Genomic DNA, 17,884 nt, shown 5'->3' on the forward strand with positions numbered 1-17,884 from the left:
TAAACAAAGAAGCATATATGTCTGGGAAAAAATATATAGTAGTCATATATGTATCGTTTTATATCTGTTCCTTATAGGTTTCCCCATTTATTGATAAATCAGCACCATACTTGACATCTAGGAAGAAATAAGTAAGGTCACGAGGAATGTGGGGTTCCACTCTCCAGTTTTCTATTTAAATAAATACATGTCAATATGTATAAGTTTGCATGTTTCTTGATCAATTAGCAACAAATTTAATACAGTAATACAAGATGGCATGAGAAAGGTCATAGGTGGTGAGAAGTTAACCCCACTTCTAATTTTGAAAGAAAACTACCAAAACAGCACAACTTGACACAATGGTACAGGATGATATGAGAAAGGTCATGGAGGGGAAGTCTGGACCCCTCATCTATTTTCATATTGATAGAATTCTTGAATACAGTATGTCTTTCTTTTAAAGTTTTGGTACCTGTATGTATTTTTCTCACATTGTAATGTTTATTACATTTAGAAAAAAAAATAGAAGCCCAATTTCCTATCCTTTGGTGTTTTTATTTCAACTGTTCAATGGACAAGTAACTTATAAGGTACTTTACATGGAAATTTAGGCTAAAGAGAGAAAAGTAATTACTGAAAGATCTAGTAAAACTACAGGTTGATTAGTTCAGTGCTATTTTTACCATATATTGTAAATCTAGGCCTACAACAATTGTTTAGAATACAGTTGAGTAATATATCTTATGAGGTGAGTTATATGGGAAGTTAGGTTAGAGAAAACAAAGATGATTATTGTTTTTACATATCATTACATAGTAATAAAGTAAATTTGCTAGTTAGTTTGTTCAGTTCTGTATTATTATACGTTGTAAAGTTAGGCCTAAACTGATTGCCTCAAATACAGATTTATTTCAACTTAGAGTTTTTAACCTACATCTCACAAGTATACGTAACCTCTTGTGTTTTCACTGTCAGTAGAAACACTCACATTACGTCTTGAAAGCACCAAGTGGCAGTGATTTCCCAGTTGTAATTTCTTCTACAATCTATTGTTCTTAATTAAACATGACTTACCTCGAAATCAGGACCAAGATCACTGACAATTCATACCTTGCATAGTTATTTGTAAATGTTAAGTTTTGTAAATTTGTGTAAACTCATTTTTTAATGATATCTGTTGTAATTTTTGCATAAAAGAGAGAAGTAGTGAACAGGCCTTGAATAAATGTCCTCATGTTCAAAAACATATTTATGGTAAATAATGAAAACACATTACAGATCTATTAGGGTCGCAGACAAACAGACACGATTTACCTGCTAAACATTTACTAAACAAAAGAAGCAAGCAAAACCACCAAAAAGTATAAAATTATTTTAAAATGAAATCGTTAAAGATACATTTAAAGAAACTGTTTTACTTACTAAAGTAGCCATACTTAAATACCAATGATACTTTTAATGCTTCACTCCATTTTCAGAATATTAAGTAATTCTAATACAAAGTTTATATCAGTGATTTCAGAGACTAAAACCAAATAAATATATTACACTACTTTACCAATATACCATTCCATGATGCGTATAAGATTTCTAGAACTTATGAAGTTGAAAATAAAGACTTTAGTAACAAAGATTTTGTGTTTAAAAAAATAATTTTCCCATGTATGCCATAACCTAAAACACTTGGTAATTATTTAAATAAAAGTAAACTTGCTACATTCAAATGTTCCAAAACACCCTGTTGTCATTATTTCACCATATAATATAATACATTAAATATCCTTAATTATTAAAGTTTGGCTGAGAACTGTTCTTTGATGGATGTATCTGCAGATATAGTTGAGAGGTGTTTTTAAACCAAAATACCCTTTATAAGTTCTTTATAGAATTAAGGGTCATATTATAACCTTAATGTTATTAAATTTACTTTGCAAATTTAATTTCTCCACTATCAGCAAGGTTGTATAAAATCCACTAAAAAAAACGTGTACCCTCCACATCGAGTGCACCCAAAGATGTTCTTGTCCACCCTAATCATCTACGATCTTAGTAACAGTCAACGATGAACAAAGCTTGCGTATTAAAGGGTCTGCTCATCCAAAACCTGAAACCATATATCAATAAATTGTGCATGCCAGTAAATGACTTATAATTTTGTAGAAGTTTTTATACTTTCAAAAGGTTTTCAACTTTACTTTGAAAAGCACCCCAATTATGAAAATAAATCATCCATCTTTTCTTCTTTGATGTCGTGTAAGCAAAAAGAAACTAGAAAGGCTTTACTGCCAGGATTGTGTACATTTACCAATTATGGGTTTTTTAAGCCCCGAAAGCCTCTCCATCTTTAAAGAAACATATATGAACAACAAAGAAAACACAATCACAAGAACCTTAGCTCTTGCAGTCCAATCTGTGAAATATCAACTCCATCAATGAGGATTTCTCCTTTTGCGAGATCAGTGATTCGGAACAAAACCTGAAAGAGGCTGGATTTTCCTGAACCTGTCCTACCAACAATGCCCAGACGCTCGCAGGGTTTCGTTTCAAAGCTGACATCACTCAAAGCAAGAGGTAGGCCAGGTCGATATTGTAGACAAACATGATAAAATGTAATCACGCCTTGAGATGGCCAAGAAAATGGAGGCTAAAAAATAAAAACATTCAAATTTAATTTCTGCTGTATGTGATACAAAAATATATAATTTAAAGATGTCTTAAAAATATTTCATTTTGTTTGGATCATTGTAAGAGTACAAACTAAAACATGCTTCTAGCTGTAAAAATCATGTACTGACATTGTACTAAATCTTAGTATGTATTCTTACAATGGCTGGTTTGGATATTAACCCAAAGACAACCTAAAAAGGTCGAAACATTGTTCTGTACCTTATTTCAATTAATGTTTTAATACCCATACCAGCCGTCTTGAGAACAGACTTTTACTTCATGTACTGACATTCTACTAAATCTTATTATGTATTCACAAGATGATTGGTATGGGTATTAATCCAAAGATGACCTAAGAAGGTTGAAACGTTGTTCTGTACCTTATTTTAATCAAAGTTTTAATACTCATACCAGCCATCTTGAGAACATGTTTACTTCAACTGGGTTTCTCGTCATCTTAAATTTTAATATATTTTCTCAATTTACAGAATGACTAAAAAAATGTACAAAACTAATTTTAAGAACAAACAAAACAAGTAACTACTTGGAGCCTCCCAAAAGTATTATAAATCACTATGCTATCAAAATGGCTTCACCCCTTCAAATAACAGAAAGTAAGATAATTTAAATCTCATTTAAAAGAAAAAATACTAAGAAGGAGTCTCTTTAAATTGTCTTACTAGTAGACAACATTATGATGGATTATACAATATCTAGCTTGGTGAGGTCAGTAATGATCACCTAAACAGCATTCAAATATTTTATTTTTCAATATTTAGATTATGTCATTTCTTTTTATTATTATTCAATACTGAAAAATGAACATAGTTCGCAAACAGAAACTAAAGTCAAGTAAAGTATTCGTTTAATAATAAAATAAACCAGGATATATACATAAAATAGGGTTAACACGGGTATCACAAAGAGAAACTAAAATCAAGTAAAATATTTGTGTGATAATAAAATAAACCAGGATATCTACATAGAATAAGGTAAACAAGGGTAGCCATTATGCATTATAATAAGATTAATTAGCATATCTCATTATAACATTAAGATTACGTGAGATATCTTGTGTGATAACAAGGTTCAGTACGGTGTTGTCTAGAGTTTCAGCATGTAAATAATTAACAGTTAAAAAAATTACCTGATGAATGCCTTCCATCTTTTCACTTTCAACACCATCTATATACTGAACCACCCTTTCCACACTCACCATCTCCTTTTCTGTTTCAGTGAAACTTGTCACTACTCCACCGAGAAGTGATGTCACAGACAAGGCATAGGATATTGCCAATCCAATAAGGCCTACCAATAACAAGTCATGAAACAAAGGTACAGTATAGTAAGTTACAATTATACTTAAACATGAATTTTGTAGAAATATGTATAACCTTGCTGTAAATTAAAAATTTATATTTATAAATATTCCAATTCAGCATTAAAATTATTTTTGCTTTCATTAAAGTTTTTATCACAGAACCATTTCAATGAGAACAAATTACACAAAACATACGTATTTTCTTAGAGATGAATTACGAAACTTTTTGGAATAATGAAATAAAATCTATGCTATCCCACACTGCACCTGGGTCAACTACTGCATACGCATGTTCAATAATAGCAAGGACTGCAACTCCTGTAACTATAGCAACTCCAATCATCTGCAATCGTAAATTCAGCCACTGGGAAGCACCTAATGCACAAAATTGAGCTTGTTGATTGAGTCTAATTTTCAAGATTTTCTTCATGAAACCTGGAAGAAACTTTTCTGTTAGATATGACTGAGTATTTGTAAAGATTCCTGTTATCAGAACACAGGATTTATGGCAATGTAAAATGGAGGTAGACAAAAAATTATGTTTATAATTCCTACTGTGATTTAATTCAGTTTCTAGATCTCACCCATAGCTACTCTACTTGGAAGCCTAAATGCATAAACTAACACTTTACCTCAATGTTACCGAATAACTACGTATTGCTGTAAGGCCTGACAGAGTCTCAGAGAAATGAGTATAGATAGGTGACAAACTGATGCTAGAAAGTCTCTTGAGTTCTCGAGATGTGTGGCGGTAATATCGCTGGAATATAAGAAAAACACTTACGCTAATAAAAAACAATAACAAATAAAAAAGAAGCAAAGTTACATGGGTTAAATAGAATAATAAACAACAGTCTCATTTAGAAAACTGTAAGTGAATAGAAAGCTTCTCTGGAAATAAAATAGTGTTCAGAAAAACTTGTCTACTTTTCATACAGCTCACCGTTTCCTCTTAATAAAACTCTTGTACAGCAAAATATCCCAAGAAACGCAAGGTGAACCTACAAGTATTTCACAGTAGAATATCCCAAGAAACACAAGATGAACTTACACATATTTCACAATAAAATATCCCATGAAACACAAGGTGAATCAGCATGTATTTTAGTCAATATACTAAAAAAAACACAAGATGAACCTACAAGTATTTCACAGTAGAATATCCCATGAAACACAAGGTGAATTAGAACGTATTTCAGACAATATATTTAAAAAAAGAAAAAGAACAAGATGAACCTACATGTATTTCACAGTAAAATATGGCATGAAACACAAGATGAACCTACCTGAATGTTATAGTAAACAGCCCCAAGAGGAACTAATAGCAATATAATCCATGGTAAACCAAAACATGTGATGGCTAGTGTTCCAATCAGAGAAAAGAATTGGGCCAGAAGAATGTTAATTATAAACGGAAGAGAGTCATCTACAGTATAGAGGTCTGATGAAAACCGGTTAAGCAGCCGACCCAACGAAGTAACGTCGAAAAATGTGACTCGAGCCTGAAAAAGTTATTAATTTTGTAAGAAGTTGCTCTAAGTTATCTTCTTCAATTGAAATAAAGTTGTAAACCAGTGGTTACACAGCTCTGTCTACAACAAATATAGTAATAAAGTTTTTTTTTTTATTCAGAGGTTACCACTAGTTACACCAAAACATTAGTATTATTTCTACATTAATGCCTATTATTTGCCAAGATTTTCAATATATTAAGCCAACATATTTTTCACAAATACCCTGTAATTAACAGAATTGTTTCAAAATAAACATCTGTGTTTGTTGACTAGAACGGCTAATGAAAAACACTGTTATGAACAAAAGGTATCAAATAATTGTTCCCTTTTATCTCAGACACTTGAGTGGTCAATTTATTACCAATGTCCTAAATTGGAACACTATCTTTCTTTACTTTTATCCTGGTAAAAAGCTTTTAAAATGTTACTGAAATGCACATATTTTTATTTCTACTGACTATATTTGTGCATAAATCAGCTCTTCCGTTATGTGACTTCTTGAACTGCATCAAACTGTGAAAAGCATGGTGAACTGACATCTTGTCACTTAATATACTTTGGAGTCACTTCTGTGTAATATTATCAAGTATTTAAAATAAATGATATATTTTCTAAATATATTTTCTCCTTCCATCTTTCTCTGTGTGCATGAATGCCACATAAATCTTAATGTTCCTTCTTGGAAGATTAAAAATATTTAATAAAGAAAGCTTTATGGGCTTATTAGTAAGAGTAACCTGTAATAAAACTGTTTATGAAAAAGTTTGGTAAGTAATGGTACTAGAAGATAAGTTATTGCTAACACTAAAAAAACAACTTGTTTCAAATCCTTGTGACACAAGAAAAACAACTGACTTCTAATCCTTGTCATACTAGAAAACAACTGACTTCTAATCCTTGTCATACAAGAAAAACAACTGACTTCTAATCCTTGTAACAGGAGAAAAACAACTGACTTCTAATCCTTGTCATACTAAGAAAACAACTGACTTCTAATCCTTGTCATACTAGAAAAACAACTGACTTCTAATCCTTGTCATACTAAGAAAACAACTGACTTCTAATCCTTGTCATACTAAGAAAACAACTGACTTCTAATCCTTGTCATACTAAGAAAACAACTGACTTCTAATCCTTGTCATACTAAGAAAACAACTGACTTCTAATCCTTGTCATACAAGAAAAACAACTGACTTCTAATCCTTGTCATACAAGAAAAACAACTGACTTCTAATCCTTGTCATACAAGAAAAACAACTGACTTCTAATCCTTGTAACACGAAAAAAACAACTGACTTCTAATCCTTGTCATACAAGAAAAACAACTGACTTCTAATCCTTGTAACACGAAAAAAACAACTGACTTCTAATCCTTGTCATACTAAGAAAACAACTGACTTCTAATCCTTGTCATACTAGAAAAACAACTGACTTCTAATCCTTGTCATACTAGAAAAACAACTGACTTCTAATCCTTGTCATACTAGAAAAACAACTGACTTCTAATCCTTGTCATACTAGAAAAACAACTGACTTCTAATCCTTGTCATACTAGAAAAACAACTGACTTCTAATCCTTGTCATACAAGAAAAACAACTGACTTCTAATCCTTGTCATACAAGAAAAACAACTGACTTCTAATCCTTGTAACACGAGAAAAACAACTGACTTCTAATCCTTGTCATACTAAGAAAACAACTGACTTCTAATCCTTGTCATACTAAGAAAACAACTGACTTCTAATCCTTGTCATACAAGAAAAACAACTGACTTCTAATCCTTGTAACACGAGAAAAACAACTGACTTCTAATCCTTGTCATACTAGAAAAACAACTGACTTCTAATCCTTGTCATACTAGAAAAACAACTGACTTCTAATCCTTGTCATACTAGAAAAACAACTGACTTCTAATCCTTGTCATACTAGAAAAACAACTGACTTCTAATCCTTGTCATACTAGAAAAACAACTGACTTCTAATCCTTGTCATACTAGAAAACAACTGACTTCTAATCCTTGTCATACTAGAAAAACAACTGACTTCTAATCCTTGTCATACTAGAAAAACAACTGACTTCTAATCCTTGTAACACGAGAAAAACAACTGACTTCTAATCCTTGTCATACTAGAAAAACAACTGACTTCTAATCCTTGTCATACTAGAAAAACAACTGACTTCTAATCCTTGTCATACTAGAAAAACAACTGACTTCTAATCCTTGTCATACTAGAAAAACAACTGACTTTTAATCCTTGTCATACTAGAAAAACAACTGACTTCTAATCCTCGTCATACTAGAAAAACAACTGACTTCTAATCCTTGTCATACTAAGAAAACAACTGACTTCTAATCCTTGTCATACTAAGAAAACAACTGACTTCTAATCCTTGTCATACTAGAAAAACAACTGACTTCTAATCCTCAGGACACTAGAAAACAACTTACCACTAATCCTTGTGACATCAAGGATTAACGAGATTCCCATTGTCCCTATCTACTATTTAGCAAAACCATAGCCAATGGAACAGACTTGGAGAAATCACTAATTCGTGACAATTTGTTATTGTCACTAATCTTTACGAGACTAAGAAACAACTTATTTCTCATCCTAACCATACTATAAAACACCATTAACCAGGATACTAGAAAGAAGCTTATAATTTGTTCTTGTTAATAACAGCTTACAAGTTATCACTCATCTCCACAGGGTGAGTAAAAATATTTATCACTAGCTTCACAACAAAAAGTGGATCATATCCCAAGTATTTATCACACAAAATGTAACTAACCCTCATAATGCTAAATATACAGCTTGTCACTAACCTTCATAAGACTAAATATACAGCTTATCACGGATCTTCATATGACTAAATATACTACTTATCACTGATATTCATATGACTAAATATACTGCTTATCACTGATCTTCATAAGACTAAATATACTGCTTATCACTGATCTTCATAAGACTAAATATACTGCTTATCACTGATCTTCATAAGACTAAATATACTGCTTATCACTGATCTTCATAAGACTAAATATACTGCTTATCACTGATCTTCATAAGACTAAATATACTGCTTATCACTGATCTTCATAAGACTAAATATACTGCTTATCACTGATCTTAATAAGACTAAATATACTGCATATCACTGATCTTCATAAGACTAAATATACAGCTTATCACTGATCTTCATAAGACTAAATATACTGCTTATCACTGATATTCATAAGACTAAATATACAGCTTATCACTGATCTTCATAAGACTAAATATACTGCTTATCACTGATATTCATAAGACTAAATATACAGCTTATCACTGATCTTCATAAGACTAAATATACTGCTTGTCACTGATCTTCATAAGACTAAATATACAGCTTATCACTGATCTTCATAAGACTAAATATACTGCTTATCACTGATATTCATAAGACTAAATATACAGCTTATCACTGATCTTCATAAGACTAAATATACAGCTTATCACTAATCTTTATAACAATAAACCAAACTTTACGGCTTACCTTCAAGATGTTACACAAGAGTTTATCATGTAAAATAACTGCAGCACAAATTCCACCATAAGCAAATAAGAAAGCTCTGAAGAGAGTAAAGACACTGTTGGCTGCAGCCAAGGAACCATACACCACCATATAAAATGTAAGGTTATCATTTGGTAATGTTGCATTTGTCATGTTCTTACCCAAGACTTTAGAAAAGCTGTGAAAAATAATAAAAACAAATTCAATTAATGTGCACCGCACATTTTTTTAAAAATATATTTACAAAGAAATCTTAAGAAAGTTAAATTGATACTGTGATTAGTTTTTCTTGAGTTTATTATCACTTTCAGATGAGATAAATATCACCTAAAGAAATAATCATAAAAGTTTTATTAAAGATTAAGTTTATTCTTTTCAAATAATAAGATAATTTACTTACCACAATGAATTATCTATAGTGTCTGAATGTGAGTGGTTATTGTCAGTAAAGTTAAAACCACCCTCAACAGTGTGAGATATCCAGTAGGCCAGCCACCAGTCAGACAAAGTTCGTGATGCTGGATGAGAAATATTAAATATATCAGTGCAGATTATCTGTCAATTTTATTTTTAAAAAATTTATGTTCCTTCTACATATGTAAAGAATGACCATATCTGCACCATAACCCATTTTCTTCTCACAGCTGTTGATAAATCTAATTAAATTACTAAGGAATCTTGAAGTGTGATTTATTTAATCTAAGTATTGTTACACTACAAATTTAAACAAACCTTACTTTGCATCAACAGCAGTGCAAAAAGGACACAAAGACCTAAAACATGGCCCACAGCAAGCCAAAAAGATTTATATACATGAAACTGAACGGTGCCATATTCCCGTTCTTCATCTTGGACGCTCCGATCAACTCTGCGATCATCACCAAAGCCAGTCAAACTAATAAGGCTTAGACTTTCCACACTCAAAGTTTCTGGGGTTAAATTCTCTGGATACCGAAAAGAAAACCTGGGACTGTCAGAGCTCATCCTACTTGTTGATGGTTCATCACCAAATTCTGGTTCTTTAAAACTGCACATGGGATGTGACTGAAATACTAGTGATGGGGATCCTACATTAAAAAAAAATTTATTAATTCACGTTAGCACTCACATAATTAGTATTTTAGTCCTAAACATAGTAAACACAAAACAACTTTGTAGATTCACTACAATGACAATTGTGTTGAGAATGAATAGTAATTAGTACTTGTTTGTTTTGAATTTTACCCAAAGGTTATCTATGCTAGCCATCTCTAAGTTAGCAGTGTAAGACTAAAAAGAAGGCAGCTAGTTAAAAACCATCCATTGCCAACTCTTGGGCTATACTTTTACCAACTAACAGTGGGACTGAAGGTCACATTATAACACACCAATGGATGAAAGGACAAGCATGTTTGGCGGGACAGGGATTCAAACCTGAGATCCCCAGATTGCGAGTCCAACATCCTAACCACCTGGTCATGCCAGGTTTTTTGCTACTTGTACTTGAACACAAGTTATGGAGAGTTAAATTGCTTAGTACAAAATAATATGAAAAACAAGAACCTCTTTTTACTTAAAAAAAACACTTAATAAATGTGTTAGTTTTTTAATGAGTAAAACAGTGTTATCATTTTATCCAAGACTTTATGAAGCTTAATGAACTAAACAATTCATCTACGTATGTTAAATCATCACATTAAAAAGCATATGACATGATCTACAGAAATAAGAACAAATGAAATAACATTTCCTCTTAATTCTTCTGATTTCTTAAGATGGCCAATAATAAGAATGTTCAAAAGCTGTTGAAGTCTGAAATGTTTGTGACATTTTCATTGTAACACAGGAATGGGTTATTATTACAAAGACACTGAATGGAAGCTGCAGTGCATAGTTAAGGCTGAGTGAAGAATATACTCCACTTGTTTCTGAATGGATGATGAAGTGTCCAATTAAACACCAAAGTTTCATGTAAGGACACAAGTTCCCATTTGGCCTTCAAAAGTATCAGTACCTCAAGTGTGAACAAGCCTAACAATTAACAATTTTTATTTAAAGTTTTTAGTTTTATAACAAACCTGCAAGCTCTCAATAATTAAAACATACAAAGCATTGTTATAAAAAATACCTTGGGCAATTACCCGTCCTTTTTCCAACAATACTACAAAGTCCATTTTCTGACAAAACTGAGTGTGATGTGTACAAATGATTCGAGTTTTGTCCTTTAGAAGCCCCAGGATACAGCATGTAAATAAATGTTCTGCAATATGAGGATCCACAGCTGAGAATGGATCATCAAGAAGGTATATGTCAAAATCCTAAAACAATTATCAACAAAGTCATTATTTAATTACAGAATCAAGAGAAGTCTTGAAATACAATACTGATTTCTTTCTCTTTCACATTCTTTTTTATGGAAAATATGTTTAACTACACCTAACAAGTCTGCAACTGTAAATTAAAAAAATAATACATATATTATAACCATAATTTGTTAAGTCAAAACAAAACACATTAAAATTAAACAAAATATATTGCACTTTTTTAAAAAAGATTGTAGGATACAAGCTACTACGTGGGATCATAAAATGTATCCTCGGTTTTGGAGGTGACTACAGAAATAGGATTCACATTGCAGTGGGGATACACTGTCTATCAGTCTTAACCTCCAATTTGCTAGTCTCACATAAGAAAGAGACACAATTAGACTGGAAATTAGAAGAGCAAGATATGGGTACTCAAACCCACAATGTCCCACACCTATATTGCCCTTCACCACCTGCAGACTGTTGTTGGAAGGTGACTGCTCTCCCAGTTAAAATAAGAAAAAGGTAAAAATAAAAATAAGAAAATTAGGTACTACGTGGTTAAAAATAAGGTCATTTAAGAACATGGCACTACTTTCTGCAAATGTACACCTTGAACTGCATATAAAACCACAACAGTCACAGTAAATTTAGTTTACCGATATGGTTCAATGTCGTGTTAATTAGTGCCTCTACCATACTGGGGGCAGGAATGCTAACTTTAAGAGGTAAGTTTCATCTTACTCACCCCCAAATGGTAGTACCTTTTTTACTTATCTGTTACTAGCAAAATAAACACTATTTTAAACAAGTACAAAAGCTATATTTAGTTTTACTAGTCAATCTAGGATAAGTTTGTTTTTTGTTGTTTTACAACTTTATAAATACTTCAGAAATTGTATCTAATTTATTAAAAAGAAACATTATGAGAAATTTCATGAAAATGCTAAAGTAAGTCTCCACTATTATTTCTCCAACCTGATATACAGCTCTACCCAGAGCAATTCGAGCCTTCTGTCCACCACTTAATGTGATACCTCTTTCTCCAACTTCAGTTTCATCTCCAGCATGGAGTTCCTGAGAAACATTTACCTCTTACCACAAATAAAACATAAATATGTAAGCAATTTACTTGGCATAAAAAAATCACACAAATGAAACCCAAACATAATATCCCTATCCTACAAAAACTACTACTCCAGATGGAACTAAATCTCACCACATTGATTCATACAACAGAATAAGTCTGAAGTGTGCTTTCTGGGTTGTTTTTTTTTAATGGATCAGTATGTGACTGTAAACAACAAAACCACACAGAATGTCTTTTGTGCAGTTCTGAAATGTGTTTAACCATTTCCGATAAATGAATATAATTTTCAACGTGATTCAAATGAAATCCAGTTGCTCTCAGACAATCCGTTTTTAACTGAAATTATGTCACTTCTGAGTTTTTCATGATTTCTTCCCCATTATTCTCAAAATGAAATTTCATTATAAATTGTAAAAAAAAAATAAAAATGAAATGATATTATGAATTGTTCAAAAATAAAATTACTTTTCAACATAAAAATATTACACACTCTGAAGGAGAGTAAACTAATGCAACATAAGATAGACAATTAAACTTTCAGAACCTAGTAACTTATCACTGAAAACACTGGTTTAGGTAGCCTCCCAAACTGATAAATATCCATAGTAATATGAAGTAGTTACATTTGCAATAAGTGTACGTACCTTCAAGTCATCCAAAAGGGCACAAGCTTCTAACACACCCTTATATTTTTTCTCGTTATATGGCTTTCCAAAAAGAATGTTACTACGGACCGTGCTGTTTTGAATCCAAGCCTCTTGAGGAACATAACCAATCCCCTTCCTGATATCTCCTTGGTGAATACGGACATAGCCTTTCTTACACACCAAGTCAGCAACAAGGGCAGATAACAGAGAGCTCTTCCCACTTCCAACTTTTCCAATTACCCCAATCAGGTGTCCCTAAAAACAATTTGGAGAATGGATTGTAGAACCTATCTGAAATATAATACACTACAGCCTGACAAAACAAAATATACATTCCCTTCAATGAGAAAAACAAACAATAATCTCAAGACCCTTAACCTGAATTACAAAAGTGAAGATAATCGTGTCTATTATTAACTTTCCTTGCCATGGAACAATTAGTGTTCACTCATAAAATTCAGTAAAATGTTTTTTAAACTCCTTAAATTTAAAAATATTTTACTAACACTTTTTTTTATAAAAATACATTCAGTGTCCAGTTTTACTATTTTAATTAAAAATGTCATCTGTCAATAAGCCATTTATAAGTCTTACAAAATAAAAAATAACCAGTTTGGCTAGTGTTTAGAGACAATCTGGTTATTCCTTATTTTTCCTGTCAATCATCTGTTAGCAAATGAATCTTTAATTCTCTAAAAAAACGTGCTCTTACAGCTATTCCACTTAGCTAATGGCTAACTATTACTTCACTAAGACAAATTTAACTTCTCTCAATAAGAGTTTTTTAAAGCAGTTACACTAAATAGGGTTAACAATTACTTTACCAAGATGAATATAACTCCAATGATTAACCCTTAATCCACCTACATGAATGTCGCTGACATCACTAAACCATCAAGTATGGGAGATTTTACTTCACTAAGATTAATGTAACTCTTGCCAGAACATCAGTCATTTATGCATTATATAAAATGTCACTACTCTTTGCTTCATCATAAATGCCATCAAGTGTCATCTGGTGTATTGAAGAAAAAGTTGAATTTGTAACACACAAATAATTATTTAATTTTTTCAGTATTCAGTTTGTACAGGTTAAATGACACTCAATTTAAGTCCAAAAATACAAAAACAGACAAAATATTAAGTTGCTGTTGTCACACAATTAAGTTATCCCATACTGAGATTCCTTTTGGAGTTATCAAAACCACAAGTTTTCTAATAATTTGTGATAAATTATTTGTTCTTTTCAATGGTTGAAGTGTGGAATGAATGTTGAAGTCTATACTGTTATGAGAATCTATGAAATACAAACAGAGATGCTTACAATAAGGAAAAACTTGCCTTTTTCACTTTCAGATCAACAGGGCCTAATATAAACTGGTTTTCATGCTCATAACTACTGGATCCAGCAAAGGACTTCAAAGTCTCGTGACTGGAATGTTTAGAGGTGTCCAAAGACACCCAAGAAAAGCATCCATTCTCAACAACAATCTTTGAATCAGAGACTGTATAAAAAAATAAGGAATATATACAACTCAAAGTAATTAATACCCTATAAATAATGAGTGGAATAACCCTTATTGTATTATACATGATTTAACCAAAACTAGAAGGAAGTCAGTATTAGATGCACAAGTGAGTTTATTTTAATGAAACATAGTTGCAATTATTTATATCTTATAAACATGAGTTAGCTCTACTAAAAACTGCTTAAATATAATTTCAGTTTGAACAACTCACCACCTGAATCTGTATAATATTCATCCAGGTGCAAGTCTTGTGTCTGAAGAAATTTCTGTACACGATTCAAAGAAACCCAAGCTTCCATGAGACCATTCAATACCCAAGGGAATGCATTGAGTGGCATGATTAACATGTTAAACAAAGCCACACTGGTGAACACCTGTTGAGACATAAAATTAGAAAAAAGAATACATTCGAAACAATGAAAACTCCCTAACCCTAAAAAAATTAGAAAGAACTAAAAATTTTAAATAAAGACATTGTCTGAGACACACACCAACTAAAGTTGTTGACAACATATTGTATGATAACAAAACTAAAGAATGAAAAGGAAAACCTTTAACTGGACTTGGCATAGTCCACATTGGAGCATAAAATGTATATCTTCACTTCAGGATTTTGTGCTCTCTGCTGTAAAATCAGTTCCATAACATTGGTTTGTTTTAACTACCATTAATATTTGTATGAACTGAAATCTTACCAAATTCATTCCAAAACATGGTTCATATTTTTGCTGTCACCAAATACCTGTATAATGTGGAATCTCAGTATATACATCACTATGTTAAAATCATTTCCATTACAAGTTTTTAGCACTATTATTTCCAATTTAAAAAGATGCCACATTCTTGATGTGAAAAAATCACAAATTTAGTTTTCAATCTCTGTCATTTCAATGTAGTGTTTTTAACATGATAGAAATATTTAATTCTTGAATAAGTTAACATACAGCATCAAACTCTAACAGTTTTAAAAAAATTATTGTTTAGTGATAAGAACAGCAAAAGAAAAAAATTAACTGATAAAGATTTTAAATCCTTTTGCTGAAAAGGCAAAAGTTACCTCCAACAGCTGTTTGATAATTACTCTTGAAAAAACACAATAACTTTACCAACTAGTTAGTTTTATTTACATACTAGCAAAAACACCCATCCCCAGTGAGACCAAAACTTTAAGCTGATCTATCAGTTTAAATTATTCCATCGACTTTGAAAAGGTTAACTGTATGACAGTCTTTGTTTCAATGAGAACAAATCTCTGAGATACTTGTAACACCTACCACAAAAAGTAATTGTTGAGTATTTCAGTCATGCTAAGAACCACTCAACAATAACATACATTTTTATTATTGTTGTTTAATGACACTTTAAAATGTGGATAACAGTGTTCAGTCATTTCAAAAGTGAATGTTGAGATTTACCTGCATGTGCAACATGGAAAGCAATCATAAACAGGGGACAGACAAATGTACAAACAGACACAATAGTTTGCAATATGTACAAAACAGACACAACAGTTTGCAATATGTACAAAACAGACACAACAGTTTGCAATATGTACAAAACAGACACAACAGTTTGCAATATGTACCAAACAGACACAACAGTTTGCAATATGTACCAAACAGACACAACAGTTTGCAATATGTACCAAACAGACACAACAGTTTGCAATATGTACCAAACAGACACAACAGTTTGCAATATGTACCAAACAGACACAACAGTTTGCAATATGTACCAAACAGACACAACAGTTTGCAATATGTACCAAACAGACACAACAGTTTGCAATATGTACCAAACAGACACAAGTTTGCAATATGTACAAACAGACACAACAGTTTGCAATATGTACCAAACAGACACAATAGCTTGCAATATGTACAAAACAGACACAACAGCTTGCAATATGTACAAAACAGACACAACAGCTTGCAATATGTACAAAACAGACACAACAGCTTGCAATATGTACAAAACAGACACAACAGCTTTCAATATGTACAAAACAGACACAACAGCTTGCAATATGTACCAAACAGACACAACAGTTTGCAATATGTACAAACAGACACAACAGTTTGCAATATGTACAAACAGACACAACAGTTTGCAATATGTACAAACAGACAACAGTTTGCAATATGTACAAACAGACACAAGTTTGCAATATGTACAAACAGACACAATAGCTTGCAATATGTACAAAACAGACACAATAGCTTGCAATATGTACAAAACAGACACAATAGCTTGCAATATGTACAAAACAGACACAACAGCTTGCAATATGTACAAAACAGACACAACAGCTTGCAATATGTACAAAACAGACACAACAGCTTGCAATATGTACAAAACAGACACAACAGTTTGCAATATGTACAAAACAGACACAACAGCTTGCAATATGTACAAAACAGACACAACAGCTTGCAATATGTACAAAACAGACACAACAGCTTGCAATATGTACAAAACAGACACAACAGCTTGCAATATGTACAAAACAGACACAACAGCTTGCAATATGTACAAAACAGACACAACAGCTTGCAATAATGTACAAAACAGACACAACAGCTTGCAATATGTACAAAACAGACACAACAGCTTGCAATATGTACAAAACAGACACAACAGCTTGCAATATGTACAAAACAGACACAACAGCTTGCAATATGTACAAAACAGACACAATAGCTTGCAATATGTACAAAACAGACACAATAGCTTGCAATATGTACAAAAGATTTTTCATAAATATATCATTCTCACTAGTTTCAATGAGACTAATTAAATACAGTGTCTTCCAAAGATGGCATACAGGTAGAGCTTTCTATTTACAACAGTAGAAACCTCTTGGGGGAATTCAGATTTACACTAAAATAAAAACCTGCTTTACGGTAGAAAAAGATCAAAAGTAACTAAAAACATTTACCATAACACTGTAACTCAACAGGCTTACAAATGTTTCATTTGTTGAGAAGACACAACAGTGTTGCATGTTATGATACACTTCTTATAATAACTATAAAAACATACATATACATCCAAATTACATTGGTCTTTTGTGACTGCAAGTATATCAACAACTGACAATCATTTGTGACTCAAGAAAATTAATTTTTTTCCTTCACTAGTAAACTCTCCGACACTGAATAACAACAGAAACCATACTGTGTTCTGAATGTAGGAAGACTGCTGACTAATATGTTATACTGTGTTTTGAATGTAGGAAGACTGATGACTAATATGTTATACTGTGTTCTGAATGTAGGAAGACTGCTGAC

General features: G+C 31.9%; 1 protein-coding gene across 1 annotated transcript in view; it reads right to left on the bottom strand.

Annotated features, from left to right (window-relative positions):
- The window catches only part of LOC143226728 (ATP-binding cassette sub-family C member 10-like), a 73,361-nt gene that overhangs the window by 2,387 nt on the left and 53,090 nt on the right, over nucleotides 1-17,884 (bottom strand). Inside the window, 14 exon segments of the mRNA XM_076458087.1 lie at nucleotides 2,373-2,626; nucleotides 3,797-3,957; nucleotides 4,238-4,383; nucleotides 4,385-4,405; nucleotides 4,603-4,730; nucleotides 5,257-5,472; nucleotides 9,026-9,221; nucleotides 9,444-9,561; nucleotides 9,781-10,110; nucleotides 11,151-11,340; nucleotides 12,307-12,405; nucleotides 13,063-13,320; nucleotides 14,407-14,570; nucleotides 14,806-14,968. Coding sequence (XP_076314202.1) covers nucleotides 2,373-2,626; nucleotides 3,797-3,957; nucleotides 4,238-4,383; nucleotides 4,385-4,405; nucleotides 4,603-4,730; nucleotides 5,257-5,472; nucleotides 9,026-9,221; nucleotides 9,444-9,561; nucleotides 9,781-10,110; nucleotides 11,151-11,340; nucleotides 12,307-12,405; nucleotides 13,063-13,320; nucleotides 14,407-14,570; nucleotides 14,806-14,968 — 2,444 coding nt within the window.

The sequence above is a fragment of the Tachypleus tridentatus genome, chromosome 9, assembly GCF_004210375.1.
Source record: "Tachypleus tridentatus isolate NWPU-2018 chromosome 9, ASM421037v1, whole genome shotgun sequence".
Taxonomy (NCBI): domain Eukaryota; kingdom Metazoa; phylum Arthropoda; class Merostomata; order Xiphosura; family Limulidae; genus Tachypleus; species Tachypleus tridentatus.